This window comes from Pezoporus flaviventris, unplaced genomic scaffold, assembly GCF_033815535.1.
Source record: "Pezoporus flaviventris isolate CSIRO_AGI_PZ_B2104156 unplaced genomic scaffold, CSIRO_AGI_Pfla_v1 ptg000002l, whole genome shotgun sequence".
Lineage (NCBI taxonomy): Eukaryota > Metazoa > Chordata > Aves > Psittaciformes > Psittacidae > Pezoporus > Pezoporus flaviventris.
The window spans coordinates 49,342,381-49,359,020 of record NW_026892550.1 but is presented as its reverse complement, the minus strand read 5'-3'; the positions used below and the strand labels follow the sequence as shown (position 1 = coordinate 49,359,020).

Here is a 16,640-nt window from a genome sequence, read left to right as displayed (position 1 = left end):
AGTAGGAGCTGTCTTTGTGCAAAGCATCAGTCCAGAGCACAAAAAAGTGCAGCAACGGTGTATGAGTGAATCTGTACTCCCCTGGGACCCCAGACGGAAGAGGAGCAGCACTGCAATCCTAGGCACTCAGGGGAGAAGCCTTATGCCTGTCTGGATTTACAGCTGCTTTCATGCCACTCCATCTGCAGTCTCTCCAACTGGCACAGCTGGGACACAGAGGATGTGCTGGTGGGTTATGTCCTCCCAGGGAGCTCCTGGGATTAGGTCAGATGCTCCACATTTTCCCCAGGTGCTGCGGCGGCAGTGAACCCTGAAGAGACCCAGCAAGGGGGGGTTTATGGTGCCTTCCAGCCTACAGGAAGGTGACCAAACGCTGTGATTTATACCTCAAAATACTGAATGACTGCTGAGGATGTAGTGCCTGAGGGATTTTTTCCCATGGTAGCTCCAGTAATCCAGTGTGAGAGGCCTCACCAGGTGGGCAGAGGGCCAGTCACTCGTCCCTGGCAAGAGACAGTCTGTCTTGTACAAACGCATTAATGTTTTGCTGCCAGTTCACGCAGGTGTCTATTCTCAAAGACACAGGTGAGTTAGGTGCCCAACTCCCTTTGACTGTAGAGTGATTGCAGGAGAGATTTAATGCAAAGTAATAAAAATCACTCTGGGAGTGATGGTTGCCTGTGGCTAGCCTCCAAATGTGAAGTATTCACAGCCGCCTTAATTTCCAAGCCTGCTATAGTCTAGACTCACAAAAGCAGTAGCATACTAACAAAAGGCTAACAAAAAAAAACAGTGTTCTGCACCAAAACCTTATGAAGTGGCTGGGGGAAGCTGCCAGGAGTGGGCCAGTAAGCACTGTGCACTCTGCAAGGTCCATTTCTTTCTCATTACCGGTGCCTCTTACTCCTACTGCTTGGCAGCCTGTTAGCCAAAAGCACCAAGTTAATTAATGAAGAGTCATTTTTAAAGGCTTCTGTGACAATTGAAGATATGTCTCAATTAGGCAGTTGAGTTTCTTTTATTAAAATGCTTGTCACTTAAATGCCAGCTATTGCTCCCAGATGTTTGATTGGTTTTGGCAAGAGGAATTTCTTAAGAATGTTATCAGTTAATGCAGGATTTTCTTCTCTTGAGCAGAATAACAACCTAGCATAGGCTGGACTTTGGATTCTGTTCTCATCTCTAAGGGATGTCTGTAGACTTTCACAGCTTGGACTTTCTAGGCTTGGGAACGGTGTCAGACTGCCAGTACTGGGGCAGCATTGCTTGTGGGTTTACTGAGCATGTTGCTAGGGCCTGTCAGTTTGTATGATGTGAAGACTCCAGGCATCTAAAACAGATACTAACAAACCTGTTCCTTCTGTTTTATTGCAGGCCTTCACGTGAGTTCACCAACACAATCAACAAGTAAGAGCAATAGAAGAGTTTGCTCTGTGCACACTGATGAAAAAGGCTGATGTAGGGTGGGAGGGGGGCAGCCTGAAATGTAGTACAGAGAAGCAGAGGAATGATGTTCGTGTAGCAATGCATAACTTTGCTGTGCCTTCAGCTGAATGCCATTGTTGGACTAGCAGATACTGAAAAGAAAACAGGGTGGGAGCACAAAAGAAATATCAGGTCTGGCATATTGCATGATGCAATGGGAAACTGATATAAATAGAGTGTTTACCAAGGAGCTTGTTCTTGTCAGTGGCTCTTATTCCTCGTCCTGTGGTCAGAAGCAGCAGCTGCCAGGGTAAGGCAAGAGTTTCCTGTGCTAGTGAACCTGTATTGTCCTGTTTTCCTTTCTCTGGGCTTATCAGGAAACAGTCCCTTCTGTACTGGTCCCTACAGTTCTTGCTGCTGCTGCCAGCAAAATCTTGTCTCTCATGTTACCATGATGTATATATTACTCCAATTAACTGTTATTCTGATCCCAGATCATTCCATAGCTGGAAAATATCTTTCAGACTCACTTTCCAGATTCAGAGAAAGTAGACAGGATGGGCTGGCTTGTAAGAAAATGGTTAACTGAGTTAAAGGTTTTAACTCCTTAACCCATGCTATTACATGTCCTATTTCAAGTAGTTAATAGGCTAACCTATGGATTTTCTTTCCTGCATTACTCGCATCTTGGTCATTTAACAGAGAAAAAGGAAAACAACCAATGGATTTGAATCCTCAGTTTTTCTCCTGTAGAGATGCTGCACAAATGTGGGGATATACATTCATGGTTTTCAGTGTCATTTGTTTCTGTTGACATTTTCAGTCAGTATCCAGGATAACTCATTGCTGTGATAATTGCCTGCTTGCCCTGCATATCATGTAGTATATCAGGTAAGGTAGCAAAAAGGGCAGTAGTATTTCCCTGGGAAATCCAAAGCAAACACATGGAATTACGCATTCAGAAGAATTATTTCAGTCACTTGATGATGGCTCACAGTTTCCATCCTTACATTATCACCCCTCAGCAGACAGGCACCACAGGAGAGACAACTTCTGTTTTAAAGAAACAGCAATTTTTCAGAGATAAAGGTCTCAGGCAATGATTGTTTCCTACACTGTAGCATCAGATTGTCTCAGCTGTGGCTGCATTGTTAAGGCATCACACAAGCACGCAGTAAGTGATCATTTTTCCCCAGGAGGCTTCATTCTCTAGCCAGACAAATTGGGGGGGGGGGGGGGGGGGGGGGGGGAAGGGGAGGAAGGAAAGGAAATAGAGACGCTAAATAATCTGCCCAAAATTCACACAGCTGCACAACATCGAAACAGAAATGAAAACACAGTGTTCAAATCTTTCCCTTTGCACTACCAGTCAACCCACATAAATTTTTAAGTAGGACTACGTGGGTCCTAGTTACCTGAAAAATCCAGTATACTGGCATATCCAGTGGAGAAACTGGACCCTGATTGTTCTCTGCTTTGCTTCTCTTGCATCAGACAGCTTACTCTTACAAATCTAAACAGGCTCTTATGGTGTGATAACTGGAATTTGGGCAAAAGGAGAATAGTGGAGGAAAAGCAATCACCAACACATGTCTCAATAGTGGGCCTGAGTTTAAAATCAGTGTAGCAAGGAAGAGGGAATCTTGTATGGTAGGGACAAACAAACCTTGTTTGTTACTCTAATTCAGTGGTCTAGAGTTACAAGTATTGCCTATTCAAAAGCTTCTGAAAAAGTAGGGACATGTCATTCAGAGACTTAGCAGAATAAAATTGCATTCTAGCCCTCAAAATGGCTCTGAGAAATTAGTTTTAATGCCTCACTTAATTTCTTAGTTTCCACCCATCAATTTGAGCTGCCTTCTGTTCTTTGGAAGGGAAACCATGCATCCCTACAGGTGCAGGGTATGAGTGGATACCTGAGCAGTGGATCAGAGCCTGCAACAAAACCTCAGTGGCCGCTATCGTGTTCTCGCTACTTACATACAGAGCTATACTCTCTACTAGGACCTCTGCTTAAAAGACCATCTTCCCTACCTTCCCTGGGCACCTTTGCTTGGGAGCCATTTCTGATACTTAAATGAGAAGTGGAAATGGTTGCCTTGCGCTACTGTTGTCCAGCTGGTCATAGAATCATAGAATCAGTTAGGTTGGAAAAGACCTTTAAGATCACCAAGGTCAGCCGTTACCCCAAGACTCCTACCCAGGGTCGGCTTCTTCAGCAGCAGCAAGCACATGTCTACTCAAGCTTCCATTCAATATGGGATAAAATCCTGTGTCCTGTATAGTGTCATTAAGGAAGCACCGAGGTTGGTAGGTTTTTTTCTCTGTAGAAGTTCAGTGATTATTTTTTCACTTAGGTAGCAAGTATTTCAGTTTGTTGATGCTTGACTCAGATTCAGATTAGCACCTGAAGGTAGAATTGCGTTCCTTTAAACCCTGTCCTAAAAAATGCCCCAGAAGCTCCCAGCAGTCATTGCTACCCTCAGATGTGTCAGAGAAAGCACACACATCCCCTTCTAGCACTCAAATCTCAAGAAAATCAATAGCTATTAATGTTGCACCTCTTTGGACTACTTCACCTACTATTAGCATTTCTTTTTCATTAGCAATGGACTATTTTGGTCTTTCTTCTTTTGGAGGCAGGTCTCATTTTCTCTCTCTTGCTTGTTTATTTGCTTGTCAAAAGTTTTCCTCTAATGTTGAACATTACCTTAAACTCCTAAAAGTGAGAAAGTGTTGCTTATAACCTGTAAGTGGACAAGCAGATGATCCTAGGGAAGACTGACCTATGAAAAGTGTGTTTCTTCTAGGCCATACTAGATAAACTTTTCCACCCCTCTTGCTGAGTTACCCAGGTGGTATTAGAAGAATTATAGATGTGGAGCACCAAATGATTCCAGAACTGGGGATACAAAAATTGCTTGGGGAGGGTAATTTTCCAGGGGGAGTGTTTGGGGAGTTCTGGCAATTGCATGTTAACCTGAAAGATTATATTTTTTTGCAAATCTAGGTTTTTACAGTCCTGAAAGCACTCCTGAAAACAAGAAAGGGACAGGGAGTGACAACCACTATTCTAGTGAGTGTTCCTATTTTATTGTCCAGCTTTTGAGTTTTCAGTCAATCAGTTTGGTTTTCCATGAATGATTGTGGTACTGGAGAAATTAAGCTGGCAGTTTTATTTTCAGCCGTACCAGATGTAGACCCTATTACAAACCCAATTTAACTGCCTGTTACAAAAATTCTCTCAAAGAGAAGCAGAGCTTAACAAGTTGACAAAACTCTCACTGGAGAGCAGCACAGTTATTTCCCAGGACTGATTCAAAGCGATAAAACTGGGAAAGAAATGTGAACAGAGTCATTCACTGTAAGAGAAGACCCAGGGAAACACGTGGAAATGCTGTTATATACCATTCTGAATACGTATGATATGAATATGTTGTTCTGAATGTACTATTTAAATATACTGCTCATATTGTCATGGGAGAGAAGGGCTAGGAGGGAGTCTTCTGCAGACTCTTCAAGCACTTGATGTTTGATGCATGTTACTTAATCTTTTATTTTAATATTATGCATCTCTAGGGCAAGAATGTTGCTGCAGATCTGCTATTTCCTACCCAAAGTACTGGCTTAGCAAAATATGTTTGATGTTTTTCTACTCTAAACCTTTCTCAGGGTTCTCCCTCAAGTTCTGCAGATGCACACACACGCATATATGTATGAATATTAAATATTAATCGCATCAAAAGCCATTGAAGATAGCTGATGCTGTGGAAGGCTGTGGGAATGCAGACCCAGCCTCCCCTGACACATGGCTTAGACTACATTTAAATGTGGCCAACCACTGCCAGCAAAACGATAAATGAGGAGAAACTGGGCTTATGTATTTCCCCATGAAAGCTTCTCCTCATTACATAATTCTTTCCTTTTTGCTTCTTGGCTGGGAAACACCTGTCAGGAAATGGCAGATGGTGGGAAATAATAAAAGGAAAGAAATGTCCTCATTTAAAAAGGAGATCTTGCATTTTTTATCCCTGGTTGTAAGTGCTGTGGGGAATGTTACTGAGTTATGTAACTCCTTAGTGGCTTTCTGGGTGTACAACATTAAAACAGAAATAATCGCTTCAGTTGCTGAATTTTGGATGAGTCTTGTTTTCAAAAAAGAGGAAAAAATAAGTTGCATGTATCAAAAAATTATTCCTGAAACACGACTGTTTTGCAAAACTTTTGGGGGCTGTCAACACTGGGGGTGAATTGTGAATATTTTGGTGGAGATGATGGTGTCAGTTCCACAGGGCACTGTTAAGTGTCAGGGAAGGACTAAGGCTGGGGGAAGGAAAGCACCTAAATACCCCTCCACAAAGGCTGTAAGCCTGAGGCTCAGTGGGTGTGGGAGGAATAACATGAACGAGTAGGTTACCTTGCTCCAGAGAAGCCAGTAATGTTTGATGAAGCGGAGCTGGTGCCTCTCACCTTTGTGCATGCAAGTGCCTGTACCTGGAGACAATGCAAGCCAGGGGCAGCAGGCAAAATTATGCTGTTGGTTCTTTTGCAGGTGTTATCTTGCCAGTCGTCATCACCTTGATAGTTATTACCCTCTCTGTCTTCTCACTGGTGTCTTTGTACAGAATATGCCAGAAGAAAACTCCAGGTATTTGGCTTGCTTTCTCTGAAGGTGAAAAAGATCAATATGCTTTTTATTATTAAAGATCTCTGGGGTCTTTTTAGACTACCTTAGCCATAGATGTTGGAGTAGTCTGATAGGAAAGTTTCTTGTATTTCAAAGTATTTTGCCTGAAGTAGGAAAATAACTCTTCATTTTCAAAATCAGCAGGAAGAACAGAGGGAGCAAACAGGTCTCTGAATTTTGGAGAATATATAACGCTGTAAAGCTTTTTGTTCATGCTTTTGCAGCTACAGAGAGCTAACAAACAGCTGTGCTAACACAGTCGATCAGGTAGAAAAAGACAGTGAAAACTAAGTTTGGAGATATTGTTTAACAAAATCACTATATTTATTTTATCTCTGTTCTAGATACAGGCAAAGGAATATCAGTGCTTTCTTTTAGGAAATACCTGCTATATACACACATACTCATATATGTGCTACATGTAAGTTTTCCAGTTACAGAATAATGTACATGGGAACAAAATTCCTGAGCAAAAAATGTTTCCAGAAACATTTTGACAGAGCTGCTAAAGCCAGTATGTTTCCCTGCTGTCCACAAAATACTTCAGATAACGGGGTATAATTCCATTAGCCAAATGTTTCCAAAAGTTTCATGAGCAGGCCACAGGCAAGTGTAATTCTCCATTAAATGAACACCCAGCTCTGAATCCAGACTGTGTTTTATTTCTCCCTGTGAATTGGCATGAGTTAGGAGACCTGTGCAGATTTTCAACTGTGAAATCACTGGGACTTGGAAATATAAAATCACAGCAGGGTGTTGAAGCTGTAGACCAAGGCTAACAGTGTGTCGCAGCCAATTTAGCCAATGACATGGAAAACCAGTCCCAGATAAACAGAGGAAGGTGCGATCCCTGCTTTGGAAATTACTGAATATTTGGAGTCAAGAGGTAAAGGTATGAGGTGAGGAACATGTCCTTGCCAGCCTCCCCCGTGCACAAATGCCAGCAGGCATGGTACTGGCAAATTCATTTGGAAGCTAGATTAGATAGGTATCTGTGGTGCTTCCCGTAGGATTTGCCCAGGCCTATCCAATGTGCTTCCTCCACAGATGGAGAGTCCTGTGCCTGGTATCATGGGGCTAGAATAGGCTCTGTGTATCCGATATAACCCCCTGGCCCCCATCCATCTGCACACACTTTCACATAAGAATAAAATACATTCAGTATATGATTCATTTTGGGGAGAAACCTCTTCCTCATTGATGGGGCAGACAGGCTCTGTTCTCAGATGTCATGCCAGGTTAAACCCTCCAGAGAGTACAGCCTGGCAGCTTGTTCCTTCACTTTCCTCTCCTGTCTCTCTTAGCTCACTTGTTACATACTGGAGAGCCATTCCATGCTCGCCTCCTCTGTGCCAGCTACCTGGGGATTCGGGAGCTGCAGGGAAAAACGTGCTCCTGTTGTGCTCTTGCACAAGTCACATATCATTTTCCTTAGTTTCCAGAAGTATCTGTTTGGGCAATATCAGTTCACTTTCATAGATGACATGGTTACCTTTTGGGAAGATGAACCAGAAAAGTAATTAAAATTCAAGCTGGTCAATTGTGTTAATGTGCTTAATGCAATAATGCAAAATCACAACTAAGCCTTCTGCTAGCAACTGCAATAGCTGTTTACTTAAGTGAGTCCCAGCAGTCAAAATTATATTAACTTTTTCCTTCTTCCAGAGAGACAAGAGAACAGCACTGAACAGTAAGTTGAATCCTGTCTTTTCTTTGCTTTGAGATCTCTCATGGGGCACTTGTGATTGCAGCAGATTCTGCATGAGATTTGCTTTGATCTTTCTCTGTTTAAATGTAATAAGTAGTTGCTACCCCAAGGAGAAATATCCTATTGAAAGTGATGCACTTGCAGTTATTGTACACTAGTATGCATGATAAGCATCTGTTCCAGCATGTATAGAAATGTGATGGCTCTTAATTGTTTTCCAAGGGATCTTTCGAAATGGAGAAATGGTTTATGCTATGCCACAGGGCCCATTGGCCCAGTCTTTTTTTCTCTTCTTTGTGAGTTTCTGCACCATTGATTTTTATCTTTTTTTCCATCCTTTCTAATCCCCCTTCTTTTGTTCATGTTTTCTCTCTTTTTAATATTTCTTATTCTGGCTTTTCTCTTTCTTTTTCTCTTGTCCCCTATTATTACGTATTACTCTGTTCCATATTCTATCCACTAGTCCATTTGCAGAGGCTTAGTTAAAACCGTATTGGCTAAGGAGTTTGAGGAGAGTGAAACAGAGAAAGAATCATTACAAGATATATACTAGAAGCCATTGAGTCTGGCTGTGGCCTCCATGTTTTGTATGTCCAAAAGCAACATTTGGGCTGCTGATTTACTTGCTAGCCCTGATTCCCTGGACATCTAAAGTGACCCTTCTTGCTACTCAACATCACCAAAAGCCTTGTATTGACAGAGAAAAAAGATGACTCCCTCTTTTCCCCAAGTGCATTTCTGTGGAGTGCTAGAGTGAACCCGGAGTCATGCAACTTGATTTATTACCTATTTTAAGAGGAAGGTATTTTCAGAGATTTCGGTGTATGGTGTTTTCCACCACCCCAATTTACACATGGCCCCATGCAAAGCCCATTTCAAGCTTGCCAGTACAGACTGGCACAGGTGCTGCCTCCTCCAGATTATAATCCTCAGATTTTTTTGCCTGACCAACATGCAGACTCTCTGCTTGCCTGTTTTCTGACTTCAACAGAGCCCAGTCAGATAAAGAAGGAGTCAAACTTCTTTCTGTGAAGACAACTTCTTCGGATACCGGTGAGTATTTCCTTCATGTGTATGTCTGTCTCCTCCTCTGAGCCCAGAGAAGAGCAGTTTGCGATGTCATTTCCAATAGCAAGACCATCTTCAGTGTCTGTCAGATCAAAATCACTGCAAACAGTTCTTCTACAGTACAAACTCCCAGACTGGGAGCCTGTAGAGCAGCAGTGCAGCTGCACTGTGTGTGGTATCTGTACTTGGGAATGAGAAGTATAACTGGTTTAGGAAAAATCAATTTTTAAAATCATTGATTGTAAGTGATCTACAGATTGGCACGTTCAGGAGTAACTCCAATCATGATATTTATCAGCTAGATCCGGATAAACAAGGGACTCTGGGGACTGATCCCAGGGGCCAAAAGGTTTGGGAGTCAGTGCTGTATGTAAACAGGGCTCAGCTGGAGTTGGTGTCAGCTGTGTTCAGTCAGCCCTGTACCCAGCCACCCTTTGCAGTCAAAGTCCTACTCTCATTGCAAATTCCTTTGTCCTGTGCTTCAGTGATGCGGTTTCTTACAAATAATGTGGTAATAAAGTCTAAAGGAACAGAGGTTATAGATTACATGAACAAAAGAAAGCAAAATCTCATCCATATAAGCAAAGAGATGGATGCAGTTATACATTCTGCAGGAAACAGAGTAGCGCAAAATAAGACTGAGGCAGAATAAAATTCTAGCTAATATGATTCCCACTATCTAAAACCAACCAACCAACCAACCACCTCTTATGGCAGAGCTACTCATGCTGAAACTTCTCCCCTTCATCCATTGCTTCCTCAGCCATCTAGGTCCCACCTTTGCTCTCTTGCTCTTGCCTCATCTAAGGAAGACCCCAGGAAAAACAGCTTCATACTTTATGCTTTTTTGGCCATCTATTTCCCCCACTGACATTTCGGAGGTTGCCTGATAGCTGCTCTCCCTTTTCCTCTGAATTCTTGGGAAGCCCACTGAAACACTTAATCTGAAGTATCCTTTACTTGCTGGAGAGGCACCATCTGCACTCTCCAGCCTTCTCTGCAGCTCCCAGAAGCTTTCGTGTGATCCAGGAGACCCACAGGGCTTCTCTGGCAGCCCTTGCCACAAACCATAGTTATGCTTCCAGCAGCCTCGCCAACACAGAGCAGTGTGCTAGGAGGCTAGAGGGGGAGGAGAAGGGCCTGCTCCGTTGCAAGATACATCATTCTGCCCCACTGCTGTTGAGCAAATGCAAACTAGCATTGGTACTTCAGCAACTGTGCTGTGGCACTTAAGTGACTGCACTTCAGAGCTTTGTGATTTGTGAATTGGGGGGGGGGGTATGTCTTCGGGAATGGACTTTTAGCTTTATTTTAAGGAATATGAAGGTGCATGTATGTTTTCATTTATAATCATTGCGGGGTTTTGAAAGCTGGATGAAGTCAGATGCTGGAATTGATAGACATTTCTTGATTGATTCTTCCCTCACACTGGTTTCAACAATAAAATAACTTCATTGACAGCAGCAGAATGTGTTTTACAGCAGGGTAAATGAGAAAAGACTCAGGTTCACTGTTTTGGGTTTGGTTTCTTTTTCACAAGATGAGATCTGATGCCTGTTAATCAGCTTCTGGTTCACCAAGTATCTGAATGTCTTCCATCCAGAGGATGCTTGATATTCTTTTTTTACTGAAATATGATGTATGTGTGCTATAATTGGAAGGTATGAGTCATAACCACTTAGAAGGCAAGATTCTTGCCCTCATTAATACAATTCATATTTAAACTAGTTACCATTTTCTCTTTAATTCTTACATTTTTGTGTGTTTCAAAATGAAACATGCTTTCACAGGAATGGAAGTCCTGTTTTTCTCCAGGATTTTAGACACTTACTGCTTAAATTAAAAGCACTCTGAAAGCAGGGCCTGTTTTCTTACAGAAATATTTGTCACTCATACCAGTATTTTTAAGTGTGTTAGGATGCCTGCCCATTTGAATGAGATTTACTTGCTGCATTAAAAACTTGAGCATGAAAGCAAGTGTTTCTTACAGTACAGATAGAACTTGAGAAATGTCTGAGTCGTGGTCCCTCAACTGAAAACAATTGCACTGCATAGAACTTCTTTACATGCATTCCTCCTTTTCCTTTTTAGACGCATAAAATCCAGCTCAAATAAAGATGAATTAATTGTCCAGCTGCTTAGAAATTTGTGTTGTAGCCACCTCTGATTGTACATGCCAACAAAATTACAAAGGGCTTGACTAAATCTAGAAGATTCTTAAGAACAGCCTTAACCTTACAGATAGATCTACATTATCCTCTCACTATCAATAGCCTGCTCAGCTGCCTATGGTGAAGCATATACACAACAAAGTTCTGCTTTGACATGTATTCAAATTAAGCTTTATTAGAAGTATATTTTTTTTTTTTACTTTTTATCCCAAACAGAACATTGTAAGATTATATAGTTGTGTTAAAACTATGTAAAAACATGTAAACAAAAAGATATGACCTACAAAGTGCTCAAGCAGGCAACCTAGAAAAACCCTGTGTGAGTGTTGTGCATGATATGTCTTGATCAAAGGATATGAGAAGTTTTATCTTGACTTATTTTATCTATCTAAAAACTAAGCCAGCTACACATAGACAGTTGAAAGAGATGTATGTGTCCAGAGGGCTATTTATTCCTTCTGCCTTAGACATGTATCTTGAACTGAAATGAGCTGACCTATTCAGGTCCATTGACTACTGAAGGATCCTATTTCAGGGCTTCTAAAAAAAATGAAAGAAAGACTCCTTTTTTCAGAAGCATAGCTGAAATAAATTTAATCAAGAATGGTATTTCAAACACCTACCATTAATGTGAAGGAGTACAGGAAAAGTAAAGTGCTCAGTTAAGCCTGGACTAATGTTATGATTTTAAATGGAGCAGTCTCATCAAGAACACCCAGTAAAACTGAGCTTTAATATTCTCATTTTTAAAACCTCATCTTAGAAAAATAGCTTTTCTGATGGCTGTGGCCTGTGAGGCACAACTGGCTGAGAATTGATGTAAAGTAAAAAACCAGACAGGCAACACTAAACACCTTGAATTTTTCATGTACTTTGCCAGTAAACTATAACACCTGATGCAAGATAAGTGCCTGTACTTGCATCTTACATGAAAACTCAGCTTGGATAAAAATGCTCAGGGTACTGATTCGTCTCATTTTACACTAATGTACAAATGCAGTACTTACTGCAGCCATTCCGGGTTGAATGTACAGGCATATTAAGGTTGTCCCTTCCCAGGAAGAATAAAAGGTCTTCTACAATAGGGAGCTCTGGAAAACCTACCAGCAAAAAATATTTCTTATTTGGGATTCAATATAGCCCACAGAACTGCATGTTCAGCTTGTCAGTAGTAGATCTGTTTCCCAAGAATGTAAGATGGAGGGTTTTACTTGATGGCTAAGAGATCAATACTATCATCCGTGATAGTAATGGTAAAGCATTGCCTACCTTGAAAACATCTCTAACTTTTTCTGTAAGGGTTCACATGTATTTCACTGAAAACCACCAAAGGTATTGAACACCTTTTAGGATTCATGAAATTCTGAAGGATGGAAACTCCTCAGTAACAGAAAGGTTGGGGAATAGAAATTGAGGTAAGGTTACTCCATGCAGATAAATGATGTGTGATAGAAATACTGATACCTGAGTAATGATGTGAAAATTCTCCTTTATGGCTATTGTCTGGAGTGCCCATTCTAGAGCAAGTAAAATGTATAAAGGGCCTTTATAGTAGCAGCACACTAGTTCAATATTCAGTATAAAGTCTCATATGAATGTGCAGGTGACACAGTACTTCAGAGCTGTTAGGTATAATCCTGGCACCTTAAGCACAAGCTGATTCATGAGGGCATGTGTTCTAACCAGTGTGTGCTCTTTTCAGATGACAGGGTAGGATATGACGTATTTGGCTTGTAGGGGTATTGTCTGTTTTGCCCTGAATTTGCTCAAAGGATATTAAATGTGTCAAAGCTGATGTGCTCAGATTTTGGTGAGGCACCTGGAATGGAAGGTGGCTGGAGAAAGGTCCATGGTAAATGTCTGCATTAGGGCTTCCCGCGACACCCACTGTGAACACAAATGAAAATTCAAGCATTGCTAACTAAACAAAGCTGCGAAAATGTACCAGGCAAACATGGATATTTGAGGAGACATCTGACATGTCACATGTGAAACACCCTTAATTTATTGTAATCACACCACAGAAATGGATCTGTCAATATCTACAAGCGCTCTCAGATGGCAGTGCAGTACAAAATAGTATGAAGCAAGGATGTAGAACAACCAGCATTCCCATGTGCTCCACATCTCTTCCAAAAGCTGCTGCTGGTTAATAGTAATAACAACCTTAGAGCTGTTACCTGCTTCTTCAACTGGATGTACCTCCTGCCTGTAGATTTTCATAACATTTCTTGGGTGCATCGCTTGCACAAGAAGAGCTACCTACCTTGAAGACATGTGTCCGTTCGTGGCATAGATTAATTGGACCCCATAACTTCAGCCACTTTTGAGATGACCCTGGTTTGTGCCTGCAGCATTCCCCTAGACTTCCTGAATTTCCAAAGACTTCTGTATAAAGGCTTTGATGATTCCTAGCCTTCAACAGCAGAGGCCAGTGACTGTACTATACATAGTGACTAACCACTGAAACCATCCCAGAAGAAAGAAAAAAACCTTGCTCTCATTCAGCACAAAAACTTACCTCAGTCACTGGGATATACAAGAAGTTCAGCACCTGATGAGACAGCCCACAGCAGTGCTAGGTTTTGGACCTGGAAAATCCTGTAGTCTTCTTAAATTACATGGTTGAATAAAAATATCTTCATCACCACTTTCCATGAATCTCCAAATGCTGAGACTGTTTAACTGTTCTGCCCCACACATCAAACCATAGATATGGCTGGGCAGACAATCTGGACAAATCTGGAGCTGGGCAGACAACCATTCCTCCTCGGTTTCTACTATGCTGAGCACATCTGAGCATGGACTGCAGCATTTAAGAAGGTAAGAAATCTTTGGGGTTTACCTCATTAGGGGCCCAATCCAGGGAAATTTACCCCTGCCAGGGGGCATGGTTCCACAGTGGGCCATGTGGTTTCTCAACATGTGTTGGTACTTTCATCTGTCTCTTATTTTGTCTAGGATCCAGGTGGATGCCTCCAGGAGCAGGTGAAGAAGCTGAATCTCTAGGTGAGGCACTCTGGCACTGAAAATTCCCTTGCCTCCTACCCTGCAAGAAAAGCAGTGCAGGTCAGCAAAGAGCTTCCAGCAGACAAGCTGCATGTTTAGAAGTGGTAAGAGCAAGTGTTCCTACTAATGTGAGGATGTGATATTGATTATTACTTTTTCCTGTTATGAGCTGTGCTTTCAGTGTCTTATTTCTTTTCCCTGCAGGTGAAAAAACTAGAAGCTGCTTCAATAGAAAAGGGTCCCCTCGCAACAGATAGAAGTACCTGCTTCCCTTTCTGTCTCTTTCTCATTTCTGATACTCTATTTTTTTTTTAACCTTGCTTTGTATAATGGCCTGAAGTTGTATTTTCTTTCTTCACAGAAACTGAAGAATAAACTTTCTCAGCCTTTTGCAGCTCATGGCTGGATTCTGTTTGTGTTTCCTCACCTGCACATGTTTCCAGCTGAGATTTTTGGGCCAAACTGTAGTCAAAAGCATTAAATAGCATATGTTTCCTGCTATATTTCTAATTCAGTTTGTGACCTGTGCATATTTGCAAGGGTATTTAAAGTAGTTTCTCACAGTCAGAGACTGCTGAGGGTCAGCTGATGTTTTCATCTGTGGAGTGTTTGTTAACTTTCCAGCCTGCAGCTTTCTGAGATGTTCTGATGGTGGAGGAGCCACTTCCCACCTTTTGCCAGCAGTTCAGCAGCAATTGCCTTCCTATCCTTCACCTGAACCCGTCCGTACGTTCTCCCTCTGCCATGGTGAATTGTACAGATCCTTCTGTCCTGCTGACAGTGGTGAGGACCAGTTTGCAGGAGCATGGGTTAAGTGTGTGGCAGGGGAGCACTGTAGCACGTCGCAGATGCTGGACCAGCGGCACATACCAAACCCACCCAGTGCATTCAGCTGCTGAGTCCCACGCAATGCTGTTCTCCAACATCTGTAACGCAGCCCTCTTTCTTTCAGTTGAGCATGGTAAAACTAGACATTTAGATGCCTGTGTCTGTAGAGATAGTTTTATACTTTTATAAAAAATAGGCTTCTGCAATCATATTTTATGAAAAACTTGCTTTAATTCTTTGCTCCAAACTAGATTGCCACTTCTGATCAATTTCTCAGCAGCAGATATTACAGTGAAATAGCAGTGCAGCTCATTTTTTTTTCTTTCGTTACAGCCAGTGTAACCTGGGATACAGTACAACCTATTTTTTATGTCAAACACTATTTTTTTTATCCTTTTCCTTCCAGCTTTTCTAATGTCTTGCTTTTCCTGGGCTTTGCCAGGTGGAAAACATGCTGTACTCATAGTGATATGACCTATTAACTCTCTTTGATATCAACATGTTCTGCAGTGTATGTGTATTCTGAATAATATGCTCAGATTTTGAATCAAATAGAGGAGGGAAGAGGAAATTATAGTGAGATTAATACAACAGCCTTCCACAGAGGTGACACAAAGAAATGTTTGTTTCAGAGATTCTAAATTGATTTCATACAATCTGTAATTTCAGCTACACAATAATATAATATGTGTCCATTACTTATTCACAAATAATGTGCCCATTACTTATTTGCAAATACTGGCATCAGGATGCAACATTAATAGTCAGAAACAAGTATATTTGTGGAAGTGAAAAATCAAATCAAATACTGCACAAGTGACATTTTAATTAGGAAGAAAAACTTGCATTTTCAGTGTAATGCTATTACTTTCCTGGTTAACATTTAACTTTGAAGAGCCCTCAGGATCTGTATACTCAGTCTACTTCCTATGCACTTAAGTATGTTGAAGGATCAGGAGTCCTGAATACAAAATTCTTCCTATTACATCTTCCTCATCCTCATCCTTTTTAAGCATGACTGCGTTTTAGAGAAGGATGCATGCAGTGTGTATTGGATTGGACCCATGCCTAGACTGTTAATTTACTTGGGTTAGTTGGTGATCAGGGTCCTGGCAGAAGTGATTGAGGGGTGCCACATGAAAGGCTGTGCATATGAAAGGCTCTGCATATGAAAGACCGTTGCTGTATTTTGGTATTTGCTAGAACACCTTCTCTTTTAACATTGAAGCTAAGAAACCAAGACCTAAGCCAGCAGTACCTGCTCAGATCCTGCGTCAATGTAGCCCCACATAGAATCATAGAATCATAGAATAGTTAGGGTTGGAAAGGACCTTAAGATCATCTAGTTCCAACCCCCCTGCCGTGGGCAGGGACACCTCACACTAAACCATATCACCCAAGGCCTCGTCCAGCCTGGTCTTGAACACTGCCAGGGATGGAGCACTCACAACCTCCCTGGGCAACCCATTCCAGTGCCTCACCACCCTAACAGTAAAGAACTTCTTCCTTATATCCAATCTAAACTTCCCCTGTTTAAGTTTTAATCCGTTACCCCTTGTCCTGTCACTACAGTCCCTAATGAAGAGTCCCTCCCCAGCATCCCTATAGCCCCCCTTCAGATACTGGAAGGCTGCTATGAGGTCTCCATGCAGCCTTCTCTTCTCCAGGCTGAACAGCCCCAACTTCCTCAGCCTGTCTTTATATGGGAGGTGCTCCAGTCCCCTGATCATCCTCATGGCCCTCC

The 16,640-nt window shown here is 41.8% G+C and overlaps 2 protein-coding genes across 5 annotated transcripts in view; both read left to right on the top strand.

Moving 5' to 3' along the window:
• Positions 1-16,640, top strand: part of TRMT10A (tRNA methyltransferase 10A) — a 296,095-nt gene that overhangs the window by 65,723 nt on the left and 213,732 nt on the right. The gene's annotated exons all lie outside the window — the stretch shown is intronic.
• Positions 1-16,640, top strand: part of EMCN (endomucin) — a 55,974-nt gene that overhangs the window by 32,569 nt on the left and 6,765 nt on the right. For 2 of the 4 annotated variants that reach the window (XM_061477776.1, XM_061477769.1), the window contains exons 6-10: positions 1,375-1,407; positions 4,430-4,501; positions 5,978-6,073; positions 7,778-7,802; positions 8,812-8,873. In XM_061477776.1, the coding sequence (XP_061333760.1) occupies positions 1,375-1,407; positions 4,430-4,501; positions 5,978-6,073; positions 7,778-7,802; positions 8,812-8,873 (288 nt within the window). Of the gene's footprint in view, positions 1-1,374; positions 1,408-4,429; positions 4,502-5,977; positions 6,074-7,777; positions 7,803-8,811; positions 8,874-13,413; positions 14,463-16,640 lie in introns of those variants that run through there. The other 2 variants (XR_009747593.1, XM_061477790.1) reach the window with 2 other exon arrangements.